This window comes from Medicago sativa, chromosome 5, assembly GCF_051527215.1.
Source record: "Medicago sativa cultivar Bolivia chromosome 5, Bolivia_mono, whole genome shotgun sequence".
NCBI classification, from domain to species: domain Eukaryota; kingdom Viridiplantae; phylum Streptophyta; class Magnoliopsida; order Fabales; family Fabaceae; genus Medicago; species Medicago sativa.
The window spans coordinates 50915817-50941091 of NC_140753.1; the positions used below are offsets into that span (position 1 = coordinate 50915817).

At 33.1% G+C, this 25275-nt stretch overlaps 3 protein-coding genes and 1 long non-coding RNA gene across 6 annotated transcripts; 2 read left to right on the top strand and 2 right to left on the bottom strand.

The window, feature by feature from the left end:
- Nucleotides 1-4209: 4209 nt before the first annotated feature.
- On the top strand, nucleotides 4210-11596 carry LOC146922776 (lysine-specific demethylase JMJ25-like). Of its 2 annotated transcripts, XM_085715569.1 has the most exons (12): nucleotides 4210-4775; nucleotides 5022-5137; nucleotides 5215-5314; nucleotides 5408-5549; nucleotides 5822-5885; nucleotides 5968-6706; nucleotides 6948-7277; nucleotides 7844-8125; nucleotides 9315-9387; nucleotides 9489-9574; nucleotides 10747-10866; nucleotides 11270-11596. In XM_085715569.1, exons 1-12 carry the CDS (start codon nucleotides 4392-4394, stop codon nucleotides 11336-11338), a joined length of 2505 nt encoding a protein of 834 aa, XP_085571695.1. In that variant the 5' UTR covers nucleotides 4210-4391; the 3' UTR covers nucleotides 11339-11596. The 2 variants fall into 2 exon arrangements, with proteins under 2 accessions (XP_085571695.1, XP_085571696.1); XM_085715570.1 differs by lacking the exon at nucleotides 6948-7277 and having other exon boundaries at nucleotides 4219-4775.
- A 439-nt stretch (nucleotides 11597-12035) lies between these two features.
- Nucleotides 12036-14512, bottom strand: LOC146922777 (uncharacterized). Its single transcript, XR_015012577.1, has 2 exons — nucleotides 12622-14512; nucleotides 12036-12462 (listed from the first exon to the last, which is right to left on the bottom strand). It is a non-coding gene; the product is annotated as an uncharacterized LOC146922777 (long non-coding RNA).
- A 3532-nt stretch (nucleotides 14513-18044) lies between these two features.
- Nucleotides 18045-19539, top strand: LOC146922778 (oryzain alpha chain-like). The gene is made up of 2 exons (XM_085715566.1): nucleotides 18045-18520; nucleotides 18987-19539. Exons 1-2 carry the CDS (start codon nucleotides 18434-18436, stop codon nucleotides 19422-19424), a joined length of 525 nt encoding a protein of 174 aa, XP_085571692.1. The 5' UTR covers nucleotides 18045-18433; the 3' UTR covers nucleotides 19425-19539.
- Nucleotides 19540-20417: 878 nt separating this feature from the next.
- Nucleotides 20418-24984, bottom strand: LOC146922779 (uncharacterized). 2 transcript variants are annotated; one of them, XM_085715567.1, is made up of 6 exons: nucleotides 24593-24984; nucleotides 23345-23511; nucleotides 22674-22917; nucleotides 22108-22283; nucleotides 21415-21497; nucleotides 20418-20848 (listed from the first exon to the last, which is right to left on the bottom strand). In XM_085715567.1, exons 2-6 carry the CDS (start codon nucleotides 23369-23371, stop codon nucleotides 20785-20787), a joined length of 594 nt encoding a protein of 197 aa, XP_085571693.1. In that variant the 5' UTR covers nucleotides 23372-23511; nucleotides 24593-24984; the 3' UTR covers nucleotides 20418-20784. The 2 variants fall into 2 exon arrangements, with proteins under 2 accessions (XP_085571693.1, XP_085571694.1); XM_085715568.1 differs by having other exon boundaries at nucleotides 20418-20748; nucleotides 24593-24981.
- Between the last annotated feature and the right edge of the window lie 291 nt (nucleotides 24985-25275).

Sequence of the window (25275 nt, forward strand, 5' to 3'; positions counted from 1 at the left end):
TTCAGTTTGGAACTTCCACCCTTGCTTACCTAACATGGCCAGGTTGAAAGCCGAAAGGTCTTTAAAACCCATATTTCCTTGAGATTTATGCATCGACAGACATTAAGCCAAAAGGTCTCAATGTAAATTTACCGTGAAAAAATCGTAGACAAAAATAATGGCTTCTACTAGACTTGTGTTTTTCATGTTTCAACGTAGAAGAAAACACAACATAAATAAATGAAAAAAATAGCTCCACCTTTAAGAATCTCCAACCCTTTGAGACACAAATATGCATAGAGTAGAAAAGCTTATTTGTTTTTTATACTGTCAGTTGTAGAACCATATACAAGGTTAATTTTGAACCTAATTTTTTAGACTCTTGGGTATATATAAGTGTTTTGCACAACCATAACAATTATAATATTAATATTAACTTACATTTATGTTATTGATATTTCTCAATGTTTTAGTTGGGTTATGCAAGGTCAACATAAACGATAAAGCAGGGTCAACATATTAAAATATCTTTTTTTTAAAGATATTAAAATATCTTTTTTTTTTAAAAAGTGTTAAAACATATCGTATTATTGACAAAAACAAAACAAAGAGTGAGGTCAGTTGACCCCAATGCGGCAATGCACACAATGTGTAGCAATGTATTTCCTTTATAGCATTGTATGTATGTATGTATGTATGTATGTATGTATGTATGTATGTATGTATGTATGTATACATGATATAGTAGCGGTACATTTAAACAAATGAAAAAGCAATCGGATGCAAGTGTCGGGTCTTTTTACTAAGACATAAACTAGTTTATAGTAGCTTATAACTTAAAGGGGATAAGCTCGACTGACAAAAAAACTTTGTTTTATAAACTTCATCTTATCAGCAGCTTATAACTTATTTTTCATACACTATTTCACGTGCGAGACACATTCAATTTTATTTTATTTTTATGTCATGACTTTTTCTACTATATTTAATTTTCTTTGACGTTGTATTTAAAACATTGAAAATACATGTACTTGTACGTATTTATTTTTTTCAACAGTGCTAGTATCGTGTACATGACTCAAATTTAAAATAGAAGGATAAGTACGTGCTTATTTTTCTTTCAACTATGACGGGTATATTTTTTTTTTATGAAGAGGAAATTAAAAGACAAAAAAACCAAACTAGCCAATCCACTGCCTAAATACCCCAGAGGTATCCGCTAGCATGATGATATCCAATTGAGGAGGATGAGAAGTAGCTTATTTGTTGGGCCAAGAGCATGAACCATGGAAGAATGATATGATATTATGTTATTTACTGATTCCCAAGTAGCTTTCCTAACATTTTGAAAAATCTCTTCATTTCTATTCCTCTAAATTTCATAGCAGGCTACTATGAACCTAGTACCCGTCTCTCTAACAACATGACGTTTGAACCAAAGCTGACAATCTTGTATGTAGAAGTCGTTAGGATAAGTAGGACTAAGGCGTCTTCAAATATTCTTTGCCATACGACAATCACGAAGAGTATGCATATCACTTTCAACAAATGCACCACATCTACGACAAGAAGTATCAGAGGTAAGATGTCTTGAACCACGAAAGACATTGGTAGGGAGGCTAGCATATGCATCACTAGCCAGCAAAAATGTCTTAGATTTTCAGAAACCGGAAGCCTCCAAATCCAACTTCAACAATTAACTTTCTCTACTTGTTGAGTTAGATTATGATCTAACCACCTATATCCATAACTAGTTGAGTATTGACCATTTGGAGAAGCACTCCAAATGAGTTTATCCTCGGTGTAATGATCAACGGTAATGCTATGAATGCAATTTTGGTAAAAAGATGGAAGTTGAGTGTAAAGTTTGTTGAAGTTTCAATCCCCATTTTCAAACAAATCACAAAGACGAAGGTTTGTGTCACTATTATGAACATAAGGCACAACATTACAAAGATAAACATTATCTAACAATTTATCATACCATATGGATACATGACCTCTTTCAACTCTGCAAATGAAACCTGGCCCCAAGATTTCCACTGCTTTCACAATAGCACACCAAATGCAAGAATCACCAAGTTTAAAAGGAGTATGCATAATATGAGTGTTGGACTGTCCAACTTGGACAAGTATTTGTGCCTCAATATCCGAACCCAAAGCTTTTGTGGTTGGTGTAAAATATCCCATATATGACGGGTATATATACACGTGTAAGTGTATAATTACAATTTCTTTTTGATAAGATATATATGATTATTTTTTATTTTGTTTTTAAAATAAACTTTAATACTTTAATTTTCTTATAAATTATAAAAAATGAAAATTAAATAATTTAAAATAAAATATTAATTTACATATAAAATATATATTAAATTAAAAAAGTTAAATTTTCGATTGTCCTTTTATGTCTTTTACATTTATTATCTAGTTACCTGAACCGCTAATTTTATCAAACATTTTAATTAGCTTATCAAACATTAATTTAATACTCCTCTATTTTTACCAGAGATTCGTAGTATTGGCGGTATAATAAGTACTAGACTTCTGACATGTGCGTCGCACGAGTTTTCTTGACTATAATAGAGACCAATAAATAATCTTTAACCCGTAAGATCATTGGTATGGTAGAAAATATTTTCTTCAAAAAAAAGGCAAGCGGATAGGAATGAAATTGGTGTGCAATGCATTTTTTTAGATGGAATTTGTTAGGTTAAATAATTGCAAACCTAATAAAGCAAATGAGCGGGAAAAAAATTAGGTTAAGTTGGTGCAGACGTAACAAAATTAATAAATAAGGATGTAAAAAAAAAGTCATGAAATTAAAAAAAAAAAACCAAAAAACAAGTGTAAAATTCTTGAAAAAAAAAGTATAAAATAGAAGGATCATACGTGATCATTGATATGGTAGAAAATATTTTCTTCAAAAAAAAAAGCAAGCGGATAGGAATGAAATTGGTGTGCAATGCATTTTTTTAGATGGAATTTGTTAGGTTAAATAATTGCAAACCTAATAAAACAAATGAGCGGGAAAAAATTAGGTTAAGTTGCTGCGGACGTAACAAAATTAATAAATAAGGATTTGAAAAGACTTTTGACTTTTACCCTAATTGTTGATTTATTAGTAATAATTAATAATTAATTATTATTATTTTCCGGAAAACACATGATAAATTGTGGGTGGAGGGAGTGAAATGTGTTAATTAGGGGCTGTTTGGTTGAGGAGAAGATGAGAAGAGAGAAGTTGAAGAGAGAGAGAAAGGAGAGAAGTGTCCCATCAAGGCTGTTTGGTGAGCAAATAAATAGGGGAGAGAGATTAAAAACCAGCGGGCCCCACATCAAGATTCTTTCTCTTCATGGGTGTGAAGAAACGGGATGAGCTGTTGTTATTTTGGGCATTTCTCAATTATACCCTTGCTTACATATTAGTAACATAGGCCATCTTATTATTTTTTAAAAACTTAATAACACTATTTTTTTATGACTAAATATAACAACGATAAAACTAGTGAAATTAAATAGTGTGATAATCTATTCATTTTTTTTAATAAAACCAGTGTAATGAATTGATTTAATTAACCAACTATGTTAAAATATTTTAAAGAATTAATTAAAAAGTAATTTAATTACTGTGTGAAAAGTAATCTAATTAAAAAGTAATCTAATTGCAGAAAATTGGGATTCCATATTGTTCTCCAATTTAATTTCGTAAATTGCCCTGATTTAATTACACAGAAAAGATAAGGGAGACCAAAGATGGATCTTCGATTGATATATTGTTCTCCAATTTAATTTCGTAAATTGCCCTGATTTAATTACACAGAAAAGATAAGGGAGACCAAAGATGGATCTTCGATTGATAAAATAAGTTTATGATGAGAAATCGAAAGTTGCTGAGTAATATTTTTTTGACGAACCTTAAATTTTTTTATTAATAGGTTGCTGATTAATAAAATAATTAGTTAAATTAATCTAATAATTTAAACTATTCAAAATAAAATCAAAGTAATTGAATTAATTAAATCATTTTTAATGGATATTTGTTTTGATTGTAGGGGTATCTTAGTACTTTTATAAATAATCAACACTTCTCTCTCTTCTGTTTCTCTTATCTCTCTCCTATACCAAACAACACATCAAATCTACTCTATTTCTCACCTATTTCTCTCTTTTCATTCTCTCTCTCACCTATTTCTCTCTTCACAACTTCTCTTCCGTGTCAAACACACCATAAAAGCAGAAGAGAGAAGAGAAGAAGAAACCCAAGCGTTAGGGTTTACTTTTACTCACTGAGTCACCCATTTCTTTACACTTTCATTTCACTACTCAGTAAAAATTCAGACTAGAATAGAAACAAAAGAAAACAAAAACTCCCACCCCTGCCGCATTTGAAAATTGATTTTGATTCAAAAATGGCGTTTGCGAGGGAACAAGAAGACAACAACAACACATTCACGACGGGGATTAACAAGCCTCCTATCCATTATGTCTATTCTAGAAAGAGACTCAGAACAAACGCGGGAGCGGTGGCGGAGGAGTTAGCTAAGAACGAAGAACAACAACACCAAACCACCGGTAAACGGAACCGGAAAACCGATGAAGCTGCTTCTTCTTCCGTTGCTGTTCGAAAGAGTCAACGGATAAGAAGAACAGCAGTAAAGGCTCCCGTCTTGGTAGACAAGAAGAAAAAGAAGAAGAAGAAGAATCTTGGTGATGGTGATGGTGATGGTGCTGAGAAAACCAACACAATTTCTCGAAAGAAACCCGGAAAAAGAAAACAGACTCCTCACAATAAGGTCACAACATCTTCTTCTAGTTGTTGTTGTTGTTGTTGTTGTTGTTGTTGTTGTTATGCACTGTGGTTTTGTAATAACCTATTAATCACATACATAATTTGAGAAAGTAATATTTCAATTTTTATTTTATTTCAAGAAAATGACGTAATTCAATGTAATTGTATGTGTAGGTGTCGGACATTGATGCGTGTCTGACACCGGACACACCTAATCTGATGAGTGACTAATTAACTATTCAATAAACAGTGGATTGAAGAGGAGTCCTTAATGTGTCATCAATGTCAAAGAAATGACAAGGGCAGGGTTGTCAGATGCACCAAATGCAAACGGAAAAGATATTGTGTAGACTGTATAAAAAATTGGTATGTTTCTATGTTTCTACAACTTGATTCATTCACCAATGTAATGTAATCTAATTTATATCATTTTTGTTGCTAAGGTATCCTCGATTGAAAGAGGAACAATTTGCTGAGGCATGTCCTGTCTGCTGTGGCAACTGCAATTGCAAAGCTTGTTTGAAGTCACGGAAACTTATCGATGTATGTACTAATCTAAACTTAACTTCGACTTCTGCTACCTATATTTTATCTATTCATTTATTAACATTTTAAATCTTATCTTATTCACTACAGTCAATTAAAGAAAAGGAGGAGGAAACCAACGATCATCATCAGGTTGAGCGCTCCAAGTATATGCTCAAAGCTCTTCTTCCACATTTAATACGATTGGATCAAGAACAAATGGCCGAGAAGGAAATAGAAGCCAAGTTACAAGGTATTTTTTCCTCTCTTCTTGCTTTTTTGTCTATCCTCTTATTTATGTCACTTGTTTTTTCCATGGTTCACATTTTATATATACCTTTCTTTCTCTTCGATAACTTACATACTAATTCATATCCTGCTTTACACTATTTTTCCTGCATGTGCTTTTTGTTTATGTGTTACGTTTGTATTTCGTCTCATGTGTCGGTCTGTCCGTGATTGATCATTTTTTAGTTTCATATTATTTTCCATTTTTTTAATTGGATTTTGGTATCAACGTTGCAGGTCTCTCACTCTCTGAGCTAAAAATTAAAAAATCAAATCCCCATAATGATGAGCGCATGTACTGGTAGGGACTTATTTGGTATATAAATTGGATTTTTAGTTAGTTATTCCAATGCTACATTGTTAATGACTTATTACTTTTGTAGTGACAACTGCAAAACATCAATATTTGACTACCATAGAAGCTGCACAGAATGCTCTTTTGACCTTTGTCTCCTCTGTTGCCGTGAGCTTCGTTGTGGGCAGCTTCTAGGTGGGGCAGATCCATTTGATTTTGAGTTTATCTTCCGAGGCCCAAATTATCTGCATGGTGAAGTTGCGAAGAAAGTAACCAGATACAAAGCACCTGATGCTGGTGCCCAGCCTGAGATTCCTACGTGGTCAAAATCTGGGTGGCATGCTGATAGTGACGGCAATATTCCCTGTCCAAAACCTGAGATTAAATGTGATCACGGTTACCTTGAACTGAAAAGCGTATTTTCGCCAGAATGCATCTCCGAGTTAGTATGTAAAGCAAAGGAACTTGCAGATTCAATGAAACTTCAAGATGCAGAGGTGACTCTTGATAATAGCTGCTCTTGTTTGAATCCTGTTAGGAATAGAGATGATATACACAATAACACAAGGGAAGCAGCTCTTTGCAAAGAATCCAGGGGCAACTTTTTGTACTGTCCTAGGGCTGTAGATCTTCATCACGATGATGTAGGACATTTTCAATGGCACTGGAGCAAAGGGGAGCCTGTAATTGTCAGCAATGTACTTGAATGTACATCTGGTTTAAGCTGGGAGCCGTTTGTCATGTGGCGTGCATTTCGTCAAATAAACAAGAACAAGAACAAGTCACTTTTGGATGTTAAGGCACTTGATTGCTTAGATTGGTGCGAGGTTTGTTCAATTTCTCAATCTTGAACATAAATTTTGTTCGATTTCTTGATCTTTGAGCTTCTCATGCGGTTTCTTGCTCTCTAGTGTTCCTTGCATCCCCTGCTTTCTGTTTTTCTGTTTCTTATGCATACTCACCCCAGTTGTGTTCATTTTCTTTCATTTCTGCATTTTTTACTATACTTGACATGCCTATAAGTTGCTTGTAACTTCTAAATTTATTTGAGTTTTTGATCCGATGCAGATAGATATTAATGTGCACCAATTCTTTACTGGGTACACAAATTGTCCCAAGGATAATCATAATTGGCCTCAAGTATTGAAATTGAAAGATTGGCCTCCTTCTAAACTATTTGAAGAAAGTTTACCGCGTCATTGTGCGGAGTTCATATCTTCCTTGCCATTTAAAGAATATACAAATCCTTTCAAAGGTGCTCTCAACCTTGCTGTGAAGCTGCCTGATGAAGTTCTAAAGCCAGACATGGGACCAAAAACATATATTGCGTATGGATTTGCTGAGGAGCTTGGACGGGGTGATTCGGTGACTAGGCTCCATTGTGATATGTCTGACGCAGTATGCTTAAATTCTCTGAGTTTTTCCTGGACTGTTTTTTCTAGAATGTCGTGTGTATTTTTTTTATGTTTATGTTGTTATTTGTTATTTGAGTATCATATTAAAAGGGGCATAATTTGTAGGATGTATACGATGCCTTTGTAGGCCATTGCATTAAGAGCTGATAGTTGTGTAGTTTCAAGTACATCATATCTTAAGTTTTTGGTCATTGCTCTGTCTTTGAAACACTAATTTGATTATATATTTGATTTGAAATGCTATTTACCTTGGTATTTTGGTAATTGAAAATTGGATAGTATTATTTTTCTGATTAGTTGCATCATTAGATAAGGTATTTTTTTGGTCTTGAAATATGAAAGATGGTTTTGGATTAGAATGTTTTACTCGATGTCTACTTCCATCAGATGAATTGTCTTTCCGGATTAATTATTTGTTTGTGCTTTATATGTTTTGCTTTGCGTTTGAGTTCTTGCTTTTGTTTGTGCTTTTTATGTTTTACTTTGCGTCTTCAGTTCTTTACTCTATTATGAGGAAAATTAAAGTTTTTTTTTTTTTTTGGCTTTTAGGTAAATGTGTTGACTCATATTGCTGAAGCAAAACTGGATAGTGGGAGTATTGACGCAATTAAGAAATTGAAACAAAAGCACCTTGAGCAAGACAAGAGGGAGCTACATGGTGATATTCAGGATGGAGAGACCACTGTTGAAAATAGTTTGTTGGTTGGTGGGGATTCCTTAGATGGTGCTCTTTGGGATATTTTTCGGAGAGAGGACGTACCTGCATTGCAGGAATATCTGAAGAAGCATTTCAGAGAGTTCAGGCATGTCCATTGCTCTCCTGTAGAGGAGGTAAAGTTAGTTGTTATAATTTTCTATCATCTGTTTGGATACCCCCTGTTAACTGGAGTCATTAATGAAACTTAGTTGCTACCGATTAGTTTTGCTGCTGTGAACATGCTCTATAATTACCCTTTTATTTTTCACATTTTGCTGCCACGGACATGATAAAGTTGACACTATCTCATTGCTTTTCCCTATTTGACTTAATTCTTAGCTTATGCTTTATTTTATTTTTCTATGTTGTTATTGTTGGTTTGCTTATGTACCTTGTAATATGTTCTATGGGGCCTTCATAATTTAACTCCCTATAAATTCCTATCAGTAATTTAAGTTACATCAAGTAGTTTAGTTTTCAAACAAAAGAAATAAAAAATGCCCATAATGAAGGTATCCTGCAGTGCTGGTCTGGGTTTGTCTAGGCATCGCATTGCCTATTGCCTGCGGCGTTGATTCTTTCTACCTTGCCCACTCTTTTTGTAGAGACCTTGTGCCTCTCTCTCTCTCTCTCTCTCTCTCTCTCTCTCTGTTTTTTTCCTTCTGTCTACCCAAATCTCTCTTTTTATAGGGTTATGTTTGTTATACTACTGTACATTGTAATATGTTGTATTGGTCCTTGGTTGTTCAGTCCTGCAACACATTGGTAAGTTCTGCCTAGCTTAAAAGGATCCAGCACACTTTGTTGGGGGAAACTGTCCATAACAGATTGCACTTCCCTATAAATCATTTTCGTACTTTCTGTTTTGCTAATAAGCTACATCAACAGAAAGTTATCTCAATTATCTGTTTACATTTTCCTTCATTATCTCTTGTTTTCTCAGCTAGTGATTACTTACATCTGTTAGGTTCAGATTTTTTTTTTTTTTATTATGAAATTTACATGCCTCGAATGATCAAGCTGGTAATAAATAATATTTGTGAGTAGTTAGTTTTGAATACGGACCATCATGAGTATGGAATTTTGTTGATGCGAATAGCGGTATTGAAACATATGATATGAAGGGAAATGCATAATGGATGTAATTTCCAGTCCCTTAGGTCACCGATTCAGTAGATGTTCTTTCATTTCATTTTACTGTTTCAATTTCAAAGTTCACTTGGCAGTAGACGGGGCTTCTTTATGTAGATGACTTGGCAGTCTGATGACGGTTCATTCATTATGTATGTATCTTTTTGAATGACATCTCCTTTGGCATTATAGGTTATTCACCCCATCCATGATCAGACCTTTTATCTAACCATCGGGCATAAGAAAAAGCTGAAGGAAGAGTATGGTTAGTAGTGCTTATATTTTACTTATTTTGTTTGATTTGTGGAGTGTAGATCAATAGGGTTGTACCATTTTGTTAACAATTCAACACTGACTTGTATGTAGGTATTGAGCCTTGGACTTTTGTTCAGAAGCTTGGAGATGCAATTTTCATTCCAGCTGGTTGCCCCCACCAAGTCCGAAATCTGAAGGTAAAACTTGCATACATGGTGGATTTGTTTTATAATGAAGGCATACATTTTCCTTGTTTGCTAAGAAGTGTAGATGTTGATGTTATGAGTTTTTCAATTTTTTTTTTTGAGTAACGTTATGAGTTTTTATATAGAAGTAGAGAAAAAATAAATATAAATATGGTTAAAGATGATTGATAATGACTTGATGACTAACTATTATGTTGCCAAGTTCTTGAAAGTTTGAGAATGTCCTAGTAGTTGTATACTGGTATTGTATTCAAAATCCTTGTTGAATTAGTGCTAAATAATTGTCATTTGACAATAATGTGATGTTAACTTGATACAAAAGACTAAATGCTAATTCCTAGGTAGAACATTATTACAACAAGGTCCTAGTTAAAAAATAACTTCCATATTCTGTTATACTTCTTATTATAGAACACTATAATAGGAGATTTCTTACTTGGTTGGTTATATGCAGTTATGTTTTTATTACTATCTGTGTGTGTCAGTTATGTAAAGTGGGAAAGACATGAAAAAATTGGTTATATGGAAGTTAATTAAGTGGTTATTGGGACTCAAAATCATGGAGAACCAGCATAACCCAGCCCTGTTAAGTGTGTTCCTGTTCTGTCTTGTCTTGTAACAATCTCTGTGTTAATAATGTATATGTGTTTATATGAATCCCTTCTCCTAAGGTTAGATCAATAATATTCTATTGTATTTCATAAATAATTATACTTGTACCAGTTTGTATCATATTCCTATTTAAACATTCCTAATGGGGGAGGGGTTTGGGATTTGGTTCCTATGGATGTGAGCATAGAATTTAGCTTGAGCCTAATCAAATCACAAAACTAGCTTATAAGTGAGAGATGCTTCCCACATAAATACTTCAAGCCATATCATCTAGACGTCTAGATCGTTACTCGAGTAGGGTGACAATTGTAGCCAAATGGATATAGCATAGCCTCTGATATCTTAGTATTTAGCTTGGTTCTAACTCATACCAATGAGTCACTGAAGTTAATGTTGAGTGCATCTAAGTTCTTTTTGAAAACTGCATTTTTAATTTTTTTATACATATCAGTGTGGAGATTTGAACCTACAATTTCTTACAGATTACCCAATCAATTACTCACTAGCTCACTTTAATGTTCTTGCTAATGATATGCATCATCATTTTTCAGTCATGCACCAAGGTTGCACTTGATTTTGTCTCTCCTGAAAATGTTGGTGAGTGCTTCCGTTTGACAGAGGAATTCCGCAAACTTCCAGTAAATCACAGGTCCATAGAGGACAAATTGGAGGTATGCCTGACTATTATGGATTTGATTATTCTGTTTAGGGTTGATTAGGAGCTTTCAGTTACACCTATTTTTGGCACTGTCATGTTGCAATTGTTCAAATCTCTGAACATTTGTTGGTGGAACTGTTTCAAGCATATTATTCACATTTGTTTGAATTGATAATTTTTTACCATATAGAATCTAGTAAAGAGTATTTGTTATAGATTTTATATTTTCCTATCTAGTAGTATTGTAGTTTTAATGTAAAGACAAGGTTCTAATATTTAACTAATGTTTGGCAGTTTTGAGTGTAAAGCTATTTCAACTAACTATGTTACTTTGTCATAACATCATGTCATATCAACAGATTTTTTTTGGTATTTTCTGTATAGTTTGTTTCTTATTGCTGCTTCTTTTGTAACAGGTGAAGAAAATGATCGTATATGCTATGATTGATGTGGTCAAAAAGTTGGAGAAAGCAAGGAGCCAATGAATGTTTAACCTCTTTTGTACTAATCAGCCACCTCTTTTGTACTAATTCAATTAGTTGCTGAATTTGTTTTCATTTTCTAAGTGTTTTAGAATCAAAGCCATCTTGTAATTAGCCCATATAAAAAGAGCACAAAAATGATATGAAAGACAGATGAAGTAAGTTTTAAAAATTCACTTTGTGTGAATTTTGGAGCTTTGCTTCTTTTTTGTTCTAAATTGAACCATGCGTTGATCTTATAAAAAAACCATGCGTTGAGAATTTGTATTGGCTTCCATTTTTGCTTATTTCTATCGATCTTTACTTTTTAATACCAAATTTTCGTCCATTATTCACAATAATACAAAACTCTAAATTACAACCCCAATTTTTCTCATCAGAAATTGTGTCCATGAGTTTGGTTACATTGTTTTCAGTTTTAAGAATTTCTCATCAGAATTTGCTACCATGATTGTTTGGTTACATTGTTTTCCGTTTAAGAATAAACATGGTTGTTGGTGGTATTCTGTTTTAATTTGTTCTCAATACTCTTTTATCCTAAAAAAAAAGTTTCTGAAAATCATTATAATCCACTTCGATAATTTTGAAACGCTTAATAAAATCATTATAATTGAATTAAAAAATCTCAGTTGAAAATATATGGATCAATAGGGTTGTTAGAATTTTCTTATCAAAGAATAAAAATACATACTCAATAGGGTTGTTAGAATTTTCTTATCAAACAGCACATTGAAGCACTTCAAAAGAAGTAATTTGTTTTGGAGTTGATATCAATGAAAACTTAGCACCATAGATGTTTTCTTATAACTCTCTCAACCCCATTATATACTCTAGCATTTAAATTGTTCGATTGTGATAAGTTCCTCTAAGCATCAGATCATACAGGTGATAAACTCCCAAAATGTATGTAACAAACACATGATAAGTTCCTAAGCAGAGGTAACATAATCAAAATCACTGCAAAGTCAAGGGATGAAAAATTCCAGCACTAATGTTTAAAGACGTAATCCAACTGTACAGCCATCTCTTCGTCGAAGACCTGCAGTATACTGCTTCTCAGCACGGAGTAAGTCATTGTCATTTTGATTGTCATAGTACTGCTCCACTTTGGCTTCTCCTTTCACACCCTACAATTTGCCATAGGCACGAGTACAACCTCAGACTCAAAATGTGATAGTAGGTGAAGAAACACTAACAGAGTGAGCCAGTCATTCAAGAACAACTAAACAAACCTCCTCATGTTATTGTTGGGACAGAATATAGTAACCGAGTGAATTCAAACTTACCATGAGTTTGTTGAATTTCTCTTGTCGCTTGGCATCAAACCCCGCCATATCCCAGTGGAGGCCAGAATGCAACATATGGAAAAGACATTACAGAGCAGCAATCAAATTCTAGGTACCAGGTTGTACGAAACACAAAACAAATGTTTATAATCATTGTGCAAAATGAGACAGATAAGTCAGTTAACCATACGAAACACAAAACAAATGTTTATAATCATTGTGCAAAATGAGACAGATAAGTCAGTTAACCATACAAGTCAATTAAATAGGACAACTTGCACCATAAATTTTTTAACACCGTTACTTGTAATGAGATAGTAAACAAAATCAAAGGAGAATATCATTCAACCAGAGATCACGGCAAGTTTACCGTCAGGTAAGACTATCAGTTTCTGATTTAGCTTGAAACACCCTAACTTTACCCTCACTTTGGGGGCTGGTATTTACTTCCTTTAAAGTGTGTGATATTCACTTCATAGAAGATTAAGTAATCTCAATCTTCAACGAATAAATGAACCGTTGATATAGCATGCACAGACACAACAAATTATGGGTGTGTTAGAAACCAACAACTGATTTTCTCATCTAATATTTGAGGCGTTTTAATGTACCCTCTAAAGCGAGTACTCCAAATTTGCTAGAGCGGGAGTTTTATGAGAGAGTGCACGGATTTTAAAGGTTAGATGCCTTCATGCCTTACACAACTGAGAGTGTTTTGTTCATGTTAGACAAAAAAACGACCTTTTGTCACCTCAAAACATGCAAGTCATGAAGAGGCCATGATTACAACTTACAAGCATCGTCGGGAGGGAGGACATGATATGACATAGCAGTGAGTCTGGTAGATTGCTCAATCTGTCCACGCCATCGGCCACTCCTCCTCCGCCATCTTTTTCCTCTTTCGGCTGTTTCATTATTCACTCATCTGCCATTGTCTGTCGATTCATCGTATCCAACAAACTTGAACCAAACCATTGTCAGTTCATTTCCAAACTGGATTTTTTTCTTTCTTTCCAAGAAACCCCACAAAATTATATCATAAAGTTCAATACCTTTATACTGAATGTAATCTTGACAAATGATTTTTTGTTTTGTTAAGATGTACGTATCAAATATCGAATTGAAAGCAATGGAATGACTTTTGTGGCATCTAGAAATTTAGTGTCTTTCACTTGACATCAGTGGAAGCAAAGCATTATAATGAGCTATGCGATTTACTTTCATTCTCTTTGATTATTTGGCATCAAAAAGGGAGGTTGGAAGCCATCAAAAGCAAATCATAGCACAGTATACTGAATACAACAGAAATTCATTCAAACATAAGGTTCCTATTCCTATAAAGATGACATAACAGTAGCCGTACAATATAATCTTTGACAAAAACATCATACAATATAATTTCTGAAATACGTTTGTATAATCAAACATGGTTGTACCAACTACCAACTAAAATCAAATAATAATTTTAAGTTTTTAACTAGTACAAGAACACGCAAAACATAAAGATATGAAACATAGAGAGAAGGAATTTCTTAAATGATTCATGAACATAAAAAGTTTATTTATTTCACAGATAGGTGGCCTGTTTTCACCAGTACTTGTAAAATTTGGTAACATTTTCTCCTATTTTAGGTTATCTAGAAAATTAATCAATTTCATGAATTGAAAGATCAAAACCAAATTATAACAAAAGTTGTGCTCCATTGACAAAGGTGATGTGAATTCATCAAAGTGAACATCAATGCCTCAAATAAACAAAGATTTGGTAATTGCTAGCAATAATAACAAGATTATACAGAAGATCTGTACACTAAGTTGCAATAAGTTGTGTGGAATGTATGAGTTTGCAACCATAACAAGAACAATAGCAAAACTATGAGGACCACAATTGTTGCACCATTGAATTTGATTTTACGTTTTTAATTTTATTTTTAATTTTTTAAGTCACTCTATATCCTATTATAAATTTTTTGAAAGGCTATATGATATATCCCATTATAAATGTTAACATTTTAATTTGGGATTTCAAAATATTAAGAGAAAAAAATATAAATACGATATTTGTTAATGTTTTTTATAATACCATCTTCATATAACGTATTAGTTCACCTAAATATAATATTTGTTTTGGATATTTCCTTAAACTTGGTTATTGTTAAATAAGGGGAGTATTACTCAAAAAAAGGGGGAGTATGATTTTATTTTGGTTCTACGCGTCGTTGGATGTTTTGGTGTGTGTCAGGAGGTGATATTTGGCCTGTAGTGGTTTGTTTGTATGTGTTCTATTAAGAAAAATCGTTGGAATAATAAATTTATCAAAAATGTATGTGTCTATTATTAAATTGTCTTTTGTGTATAGATATATTTAATTTTAACTTTTTCATATTTAAAGCAGGCCCGGCCTTGAGGGGTGCAAACAGCTCAACAGAGCTGAGCCTCCCTCAGTCATGGGCCTAAAAAAAAATTAATACCCACTAGTACTACTGTCCTCCAATTTTTTTTTAATACCCCAGCCATTTTTTGTCCCCTTGTTTTAGTCTTTTAGGCCTATTAGAATTAAGTCTTCTTGCTTTTGGTGTTAGGTGGAGGTTCCTCATGTATATGGTAGTCGTTTTCACCTTTGGATGTACCGCATATATACGGCACCTTATATTTATCTTTTAAAAAATATAAATAGAACATTGCTCTTTTAAAAAAAATACGTTTTGATTTTATCATTGGCCTATTTTCATTCCCAGAGCCGAGCCTTCGAATTCTTAAGGACGGCCCTGATTTAGTGTGTGTTTGGTTCAGCTTTGAATATAATTGATTCTGACAGAATTGATTCTGATAGAATTGATTCTGACAGAGTTGATTCTGAGAGAATTGATTTATGTTTGGATACAATTATGTAGAATTGATTAAACAAACTAATTTGTGTTTGGATACAATTATGTAGAATTGCTTTTGAATGTATAATTACTAAAATAGACATAGCTAAAGGAGAATTGATAAAGAAGGAGAATTGATAAAGGGCAATAAAGGAAAATAATAGGTTGTAATAATAAAATATAATATTTACTGTTTATAATTGATTCTAGAAAAGCTAGAAGCTAGGATTTGTAGCTTCATGGAGAATTGCTTTTGGAGGATAAAAGCAATTCTGAAAAGCCAAACCAAACACGTTGTTTTTGGCTAGAATTGCTTTTGGCACTGTAGAGAATTGCTTTTGGCTGGGCAGAAGCTGAACCAAACAGGCTCTAAAGATACATTGATAATCTTAATAAAAGATATACTTGAAAAAAGAGTACGTAGTAAAGAATAATATATAGATATTATTATATTTATAGACAACTTTTTTTATAAACGGTTTTACAATTAAAGACGGAGGGAATACCCTAAAGACATTGTTTAGCTTTTCTCATATGCTAGACCCGAGTGGGTTATTCATGTGCTAGACCCGAACAATCAAAATTACAAAGGCAAAATCCTCATTATATAAGACTAAATTCCATACAATACGAGTGGTGATAGGCATACTACCATAGGTGGCATACCACTCCTACACCCTCTTGTGTGGCAAATTTTATTAATAAAAAATTTTGCCAAATTTTTGCCAAGTCCATGTCAGAAAAAAAAGAGTATTGATTAATTAAAAAAAGGAAAAAACTGTAGCAATTGAATCGGGGCATCTCACTCTCCCACGCCATTACCCTCTTCTCCCTATTCTCCCTCGCCGCCGTCGATAACCCATCGGAGCACCTCACGAAATTTCACCGTCGCCGCCGTCGATCTTCGATTCTCCCCGCCGACAATCTGTCTTTGCTCTCTCTCGTCAGCGTCGTTCAACCGAGGTATATTCATTCATCTCCCTTTTGTTTGATTTGGTTGTTCAATCTGGTAATTTTGATCTGTGTATATATGTAATTAAGTAGCCTCTTAATAAGGAACCTGTCAACTTCATACTGGATTGGATTGGATCTAAGGACTTTTGTTTGTGCCAAATTGCATGTTTTTACTTCACGCTAGTGTTATTGAAAATCCATGCTGACATGCTAGTTCTTTGATGCTATTCATCTCAAATAATAGCTTATAACTTTATTTTAAGTGGTAATATAAGGATAATTGTTATAATGAAAATTATTCTACTAGTTTTATAAGCTTTCAAATGATGAATTGAATTGGTTATGTGAAAATAGACGATTTCGAGAAATAGATGGACTTATGTCTGAGATTTTGGCAGTACTGAAGTTAAGAATGGGTTGAATTTTATGTTATGTTTGTTTATTGATGGATAAAGTTTGTTTAATAGAGGCTATGGACATTCATTGGGTTAGTCTATAGGCAGTTTTGTGTGTGACAGAACAAAATTGGAATTCATTAGCGAGAAAGTTTAAGGTTCAATGGCTTATTATTATACACTCGTGACAAAACATTATAGCATTGTTTGATCCATCTAATTAGTCTCACCTAGTGGAAAACAACTTTGATGGTTATTGTTGTATGCTGGGTTTTTTACTCGATGCCTTATCTTTGAGATCCGTTTGTTATTCTGAAATTGCTATGCTGAAGTTTGAACCCTGTAAGTTCTATTTGTTTCAAGATTTACTTCTCTAAGAAATTTCCTTTTTAAAATGTCATCTTACAAATTTGAATTATAATTTCCTAAGTAATAGTGTAGATGTTTATATAATGTACAATGCAATACAAATAGTTGGCTGCAGGGTTGTTAAAAGGCTACGCCATGTCCGTATGATAGATTTTTAACAACCATTTTAGTCAATTTGTGAAAGAATGCCGATGCCACCGTGGAAGTGTCATAAGTCGCAATTCTGCAGTCAAACTTAATTTATATTTGGATTCAACTTGAAAGCTAATATAAAGTAAACAAGGCATATAGCTTATGAATTGATGAATGATATGTGTTTGAAGTATGATAACTCAATTATGTTTAACTTGATAATATGTGTACCTGTGTGTCTTTTGTATGGCTTTGAGAAAAATCGTCATATAGCACATTTAGTGTTCTGCATAACTTGCTATTTAGTCATTAAGATTTATATTTTGAGGACAATGCATATAAAAATATCATAAACATATTTTTATGTGTGGTGATATGTTTGGGATCGAAGTAACTTATTTTAGCATTAATTAGTGTGAATTCAATGAATTTCTTTAATTGCTTCTGCATGCCTCCTAACTACTTGGACTACTATAATACCTATTATTCTATATTTTAACTGGTACCTGACATTTTAATGGAGTGATTACATAAGTGTTGCTATACACTGATATGCCCCACTTTTATTTTTATTTATGATTTGTGAATGTGAAAATGTGGAGTTTGAAAATATAATAATCTTCATTGAGACTATTGGATTTGGCTTTGTTTTATTGTTATAATTTAAGAATGAAAGATGTTAACTAAAATGTATTAAGTCATTCATTAGTAAATTGTGGACAGAAACTATTCAAGATTAGTATTACATATAGACACCTTAGATTAATAAGTTTATTAGTTATTATTATTATTATTTGAACTAGTCATTAGCTTGTTACCTTCTGTTATGTTGGGTTATACATATATATAATCAGAAATTCCTTTTACTGCTATTACATTAATAGTTAGTGTAGTTGTGTGATCAATTTGAAAAGTAAGTAATGACAGTGTGAAAATTGGTTGTTGCAATCCTTTAGTACTGAAATCATTGAATTAAAACATATTATTGTATACCTCTGAAATCCTTGAGTAGTATTACTTTCTGTAAATTGGCAGTTTTATTATATTTTGTTTTGTTTTGTTAATGTGTTTTCTTATGAATATGTCCATGATATGTTGGCCTTGAAAAAGGCTGTAGCTAATCAGCCAATCAGTGTTGCCATTGAAGCTGGTGGTAGGGAATTCCAGTTATATGTATCCGTAAGTTTCTTATTCTAACTTACTCGGTGCACCAGAGTAAAATAAAAGCTCCTAATCATGCTGTACGAGTAGAAGGGAAAGAGTCGACACTAGTAATGCATACTAAAGCATAGAATTGTGCCTTATATTTAATCTAATCAGTACATATGTGAATTTGGCCTAATCTCTTTCAACTGTAAGTTAGATTGATATGTAATCATTTTGGCACATTCTTATTGGACTATGATTAACAACATAAGTATCTGGTAAGGGACACCTAAGAAGTTAGAAGTCAGAGGTTTGTGATTCAGCGTAACTACTAACTTATTATTGGACTATGATACTTGAATTATTATTGTTATTTCTGCTATTCACAAGAATTTACAAGGCCTTATGAAAGTATTGCTAGACTCTCTTGTACGTATCTATGTGAATTGCTTTCTTTCTTTTCTGACTTTAGGTATTATACTTATCACAACTTTTGCAGGGTATATTCACAGGAAAATGTGGGACAACATTAGACCATGGTGTTACCGCTGTTGGGTATGGAACAGAAAATGGAGTTGATTATTGGATAGTAAGGAATTCATGGGGTAAGAGCTGGGGAGAATCAGGCTATGTAAGAATGGAACGTAATCTAGCAACAAGCATGGGAGGCAAATGTGGAATTGCAATGCAGTCTTCCTATCCCATAAAGAAGGGCCAAAATCCCCCAAATCCTGGACCATCTCCTCCTTCACCTGTGAACCCACCAACCGTTTGTAGTAGATATCACAGTTGTGCTTCAAGCACTACTTGTTGTTGTGTACTTGGAATCGGAAATCTTAGCATGTATATATTTTGTCTAAAACGATATTATTTACTCATGGGAAAGATAGCTAGCCAAATATATGGTCTGTATGACCACATTTTTACACATGCGTGACCATTTTTTTCCATAAATTAGAACTTGTCCGTCCTTAGGCGTGATAAACTTGCCGATTGTAAAACAGGTTATTTATGGTTGGAAATGTTTTTAGTGCAGTGATGAAATTAGATTATGTGTTTGATTTGCCTAAAACAAGATTATTTATACCTGGTAAAGATAAACTAGCCAAATATATGGTATGTGTGACCACATTTTTTAATATGCGTGACCACTATTTTTTCAGAAATTAGAACTTGTCCGTCTTTAGGCGTGATAAACTCGCATATTATAAAATAAGTTATTTATGGTTGGAAAGGCTTTTAGTGCAGTGATGAAATTAGATTATGTGTTTAATTTGCCTAAAACAAGATTATTTATACCTGATAAAGATAAACTAGCCAAATATATGGTATGTGTGACCACATTTTTTAATATGCGTGACCACTATTTTTTCAGAAATTAGAACTTGTCCGTCTTTAGGCGTGATAAACTCGCATATTGTAAAATAAGTTATTTATGGTTGGAAAGACTTTTAGTGCAGTGATCAAATTAGATTATGTGTTTGATTTGCCTAAAACAAGATTATTTATACCTGGTAAAGATAAACTAGCCAAATATATGGTATGTGTGACCACATTGTTTAATATGCGTGACCACTATTTTTTCAGAAATTAGAACTTGTCCGTCTTTAGGCGTGATAAACTTGCATATTGTAAAATAGGTTATTTATGGTTGGAAGGACTTTTAGTGCAGTGATCAAATTAGATTATGTGTTTGATTTGCCTAAAACAAGATTATTTATACCTGGTAATAAACTAGCCAAATATATGGTATGTGTGACAACATTTTTTAATATGCGTGACCACTATTTTTTCAGAAATTAGAACTTGTTCGTCTTTAGGAAAACTATCCAAAAATGATATGCGTTTAACCATTTTTTAACAAAGGTGTAACCACATTTTATTTTCATGACCAAATTGTCTTTATCACTATTTCACATGATATTAAGAGTTCAAGAAACATAGAATCTATATCTTTTGATATTTCAGTGATAAATTTCCCATTGATTTACAATAAATAAGGAATGTTTACAATACCTTAATATTACACATCCAAGTCAAAACATTACAAAGAAATCTGTCAATTATCAAAGAATCACTCATTCTTTCTTGAGCCACTATATCATGTTATGGTCCTTCCCATACACTTTTCATCTTTTCTTCTAGTACAACCAATCCCTCCTCTTTGTTAAACTGGTAATACAAGACCTTGACTTTCATGATTCCAAGATCTTTCTTATCTTTCACCTTGGGTATATCAAGTCATGACAATTGACAACAACCTAAATTGAAGCTTCTTTTTAGTTTGTACTTCCAGATCAAGGGGTAATATTATAATTCCATTCCCAATCGTTTATATTGCTCAATGTCATCATTAAAAACCTGAAGTGTTAGTTATTGAGTCTTCTTGCAATCAACTAATTTTTTTGATCCCAAACAACAAACACATTACTAATCATTATCAAATGCAAAATAAAATATGCCACAAAACAACTCCAAAAATGAAAAATTACATACGGGTCCAATTTATACCAACAACAATCACATTAATATATGTACCTTGAAGAAAAAACGGTTAAAAAAGGAGGGAGGCACAATGGTAGTTAATCCTTCACAAAAAGGTCGAGAAAAGTAACCACTAAAAAGGAACAGAGCAAAACCTCAAATAAAACTGTTCATATAAAATAGCATTACATCCACTCGAAAAATCAAGACAGGGGATTCAACAAAAAAATTCATATGCTGAAAATCATAGAGGCTATGAAAGTGATATTGTTTGAAAGCATATTAGTGACAAAAAACTTGCATCGAAGGAAAGGTTGACAGATGGAACATAAAATACAACAGATAATGGAGTAGGAGTTGTTTCCGCAATAGTTAGCATTACACTAAAAAGTTTATCAAAAATAATTCTCCTAATAAATTAAGACCTGGAAAATAATTCTTACTTTATGCAGAGGGGAGGAGCACTATGCCCACTTCGAAAGCGCAAAAGACGAGGGTCACCATCACTTGTGTCAAAAATCCACATCTGAGAAAAAACAAATAGCTGTTTTTTAATTTTCAGGCAGCCGCAGAACAGTTAGTAAAAACATTAGAAACACAAATTCACACCAAACAAAATCAGACACCACAAATGAAAATTAAAAAATCTTATAGATTAAAATGGTTTGCCTTAATTATATAAAACAAAAAGTATCTCAGGTCGAACATTTCACTCCATTAAAAGGAAAAAAAAATCAAAATGGAAAAATATAAGCATGAGTATCAATAGTAACAACCAACTCTTTATGCCAGAGAGAATAGTCACAGCTATTCAGTAAAGAGTAAAGGCTACTAACTGACTTAGCACAAGTGACTGTTGTCACTACAGATTTTTACTGTTCTACGAAAATGACATTGCCCTTAAAGAAAAAAACGTTCCGTCGCTAGTAATCAGTATGATATTGCAGACATCCAAACTTACTAGTTATCTTCAATTACAAACAACTATCTTTCTTCTTTTTGCATATTAGAAAGAAAAGAAGAAGAAAAAAATCAGTAATACACCCAGAAAATATTATCGTCGGTTTTAATTTCCATCAACAAATTTAAGTTCATGCAGGAAAGTGTGCATTTATTTTATCAAAAGAAAAACTCACTTTAATAGAGTTGTCTGCTGATGAGCTCATTAGCACTGGCTCATTAGCAAAAAAATGCAGTGAAGTTATCACACCATCATGACCCTCTCTTACAACTGAGTGGAGCCTTTTCTTTTCCAGATTCCCTATGCTAATAACACCAGATGAACCTCTAGAAGCCAGAAGGGGCTGTCCATCTAAATCAGAAAAAATAAGTAAGCCAATAAATACCACAGAAAAGCTCAAAGAGAAATAGTTAAATTTAATTTTGTGATGTGCAATCTATTCTTATTTTTCATGATAGAACATTATAACATATTTTGATCCATGTAACCAACCCCACTTATAGATAGAAGTCAACATATCAGTTTCACATTCACATGAAAATTATCAACCTCGTGGTTAATGGCGAATGAAATAAATTCAATGTGACTGGTATAATTGTCAATTCCTCCAATAGAAAACATAAACATGGTTCATTTGAATCGAAGACTTCAAAACAAATGCATACACAATTATTAATTAAATTGGCCACTCATTCAAATTTGCAGAAAGTTAGCAAGCAGTGAAAGATAAAGCAGTCCTACCAGTGCTGAAAGATAAAGCAGTGACAGAACCACGCGTGGAATGTGTAAAAGCAACCAATTCTTCATCGTAACGGATGTTGTGAACGTGAATCTTTCCGTCCGTACAGCCAACAGCAACAACATCTAGAGCAGGGGATGAGACAATACAGGAGATAGGTGAATCCCATCCCTTAAACTCAAATATTTTTTTCTTTGTGCTAATGTTCCAAAGCTGCATAGTGCCTTGCTCACTCCCAATAAGAACCTGTTTACATGCTTGTCAATCATAAACAGCCGTCTTTGATTTAAGTTTAAACAATACAAACTTATTTGAGCCTATCTACTGGTATAAGTTATGTGATATTGTTTGGGAGAATTTAGGAAAACAACTGATGACATTTTTCACAAGTTTTTTTCAACTTATTCTCATAAGTACTCCAAGATAGTTTAAGAAAATAGCTTTTAACATATACAAAGACAATTTAACTTTCTTTTTTTACTATATAAATAGCTTGTTTATGCTTATATAAGTTGTAAATAAGTCGTTTATTCAAACAGGCCCAATATATATATATATATATATATATATATATATATATATATATATATATATATATATATATATATATATATATATATATATATATATATATATATATATAAATCTTTGACAAGGAGAAAGATGTGTTCACCTTATTAAGGTAAGTATCTGGATGCATAATACAGGTGGGGGTAAAATTCTGATCTAACACAATGTGGCCAACAGGAAGATGTTTCCCTGAACATCAAGACTGAGAATATGTTCACCAAATAACAATAACAATTTCACCTTAGCAGTATGACTGCTCCAAGTTGCAACCTGAAAGAAAATGTAGCAAATATTAAAATTCTCTAAATAAATTGTGTATGTTTGTTTCCAATTTGCAGAATTGATTTTGCTTCCAGGATTGATTCTACTTAAAACTGGGATTTGTAGCTTTTGATTCTAGAATTGATTTTTACACTCAAATCTATTGTTCAACTCACTTTTCAATAATGTATCCAAACATGAATTACTTTACCTTCAACTCACTTTTAGTCAAAATCAACTTTGCTGAATCAACTCACTCAAAATAATTTTTTGTTATCGCACAACCAAACATACTAGAGGGGCCAAAATTGATTATAGAGGTGAAGAAGTGATTCTGAAATGTTTGGTTGCTTTCAACTAGAATTGATTTTGCCTACAAAATTGATTCTACATGAAGCTAGAAATTGTAGGTTTGCTTTTGCCTTCTAGAATCGATTTTAACACTCAAATCTATTGTTCAACTCATTTCTACAAAATGTACTCAAACACAAATTACTCTACCTTCAACTTAATTTTAGCCATAATCAATTCTGCACAACCAACTCATCCCTACTCAAATTTTCTCACAGCACAACCAAACATTGATTCTAGAATTGATTTTTACAGCTAAATTCAAAATTCAACTCATTTTCACACAAATATATCAAAACACATATCACTTCACTTCAACTCGCTTAGTTCTAGTCAGAATCAAATTAACAAAATCAATTCTTGTCACCACAAAACCGAATATACACCAAAGCTAGTATTTCTAGCTTCTGATTCTAAAATTGATTTTGCCTTCAAAATTGATTCTACTCTAGGATTTGTAACTTTTGATCCTAAAATTGATTTTTACACAAATGCATCCAACTTATTTCTAGTTAGAGTCAATTTACAGAATCAATTCACTCAAAATCAATTTTTCTCACCACAGAAGCAAACATACACAAAACCTAATATTCAAAGTTTAACTAACTTTCACATTAATGTATCCATCGAAACACAGAGAAATGAGTTTACCTGATGAGCATGTTTAAAAACAGCGATATGATTTCCATAATAAGCCACATCACAAAATGGAATAAAAAAAAATTAAGATAAAGTTCACCTTCAACATAGAGATTCAGTTTCCGACCGGATTCCGACGATGTGATCTCCAACGATGATAGAATAGGGTCATGACAGATAGAGGGAACAGGGTCACACGAAGATTATGATGCGGCCGTGAGTGTGAGCCTACGATGGTTGTGAGGAGACAATGACGGACAAGAGAGGCGGCGGTGGGAGGAGGTCGTAGTTGTTGAGGGAAAAGGAGAGATGGAAGAATGAGCTGAGAGATAGAAAGAGGAGAAGATTATCTGGTTGTGAAGGAAACTACCAAACTAACCCTTATCACGTGAATTTACCAAACCACCCCTGCCACATCAGCGGGTGTACCAAAAAGGTGTACCAAAAGAGTGGTTCACCAATCTTTTTCCCATACAATATTCCTATGACACAACTCCTATAATGATACACCACTTTGAGTTAGATAGGATACACTAATGATTTCTCAGATAAGCCAAATAAAAGCATAGCAACACAGTCATCAAGCATAGGACATTCACTCCACTTCACCGTCAAACATGCGGCTTCATGGTTCACTTCAAATACTCCAAAGTTCCATTTTTCGGCCAACACACTAATTTAGAATAGAGTAATGATATTTTGACATACATTTGATGACAACTTTGTTGACAACCTTGTTTTTCTCACTTCATATTGGTCAAAAACAATGGAGAGAGAAAAAGA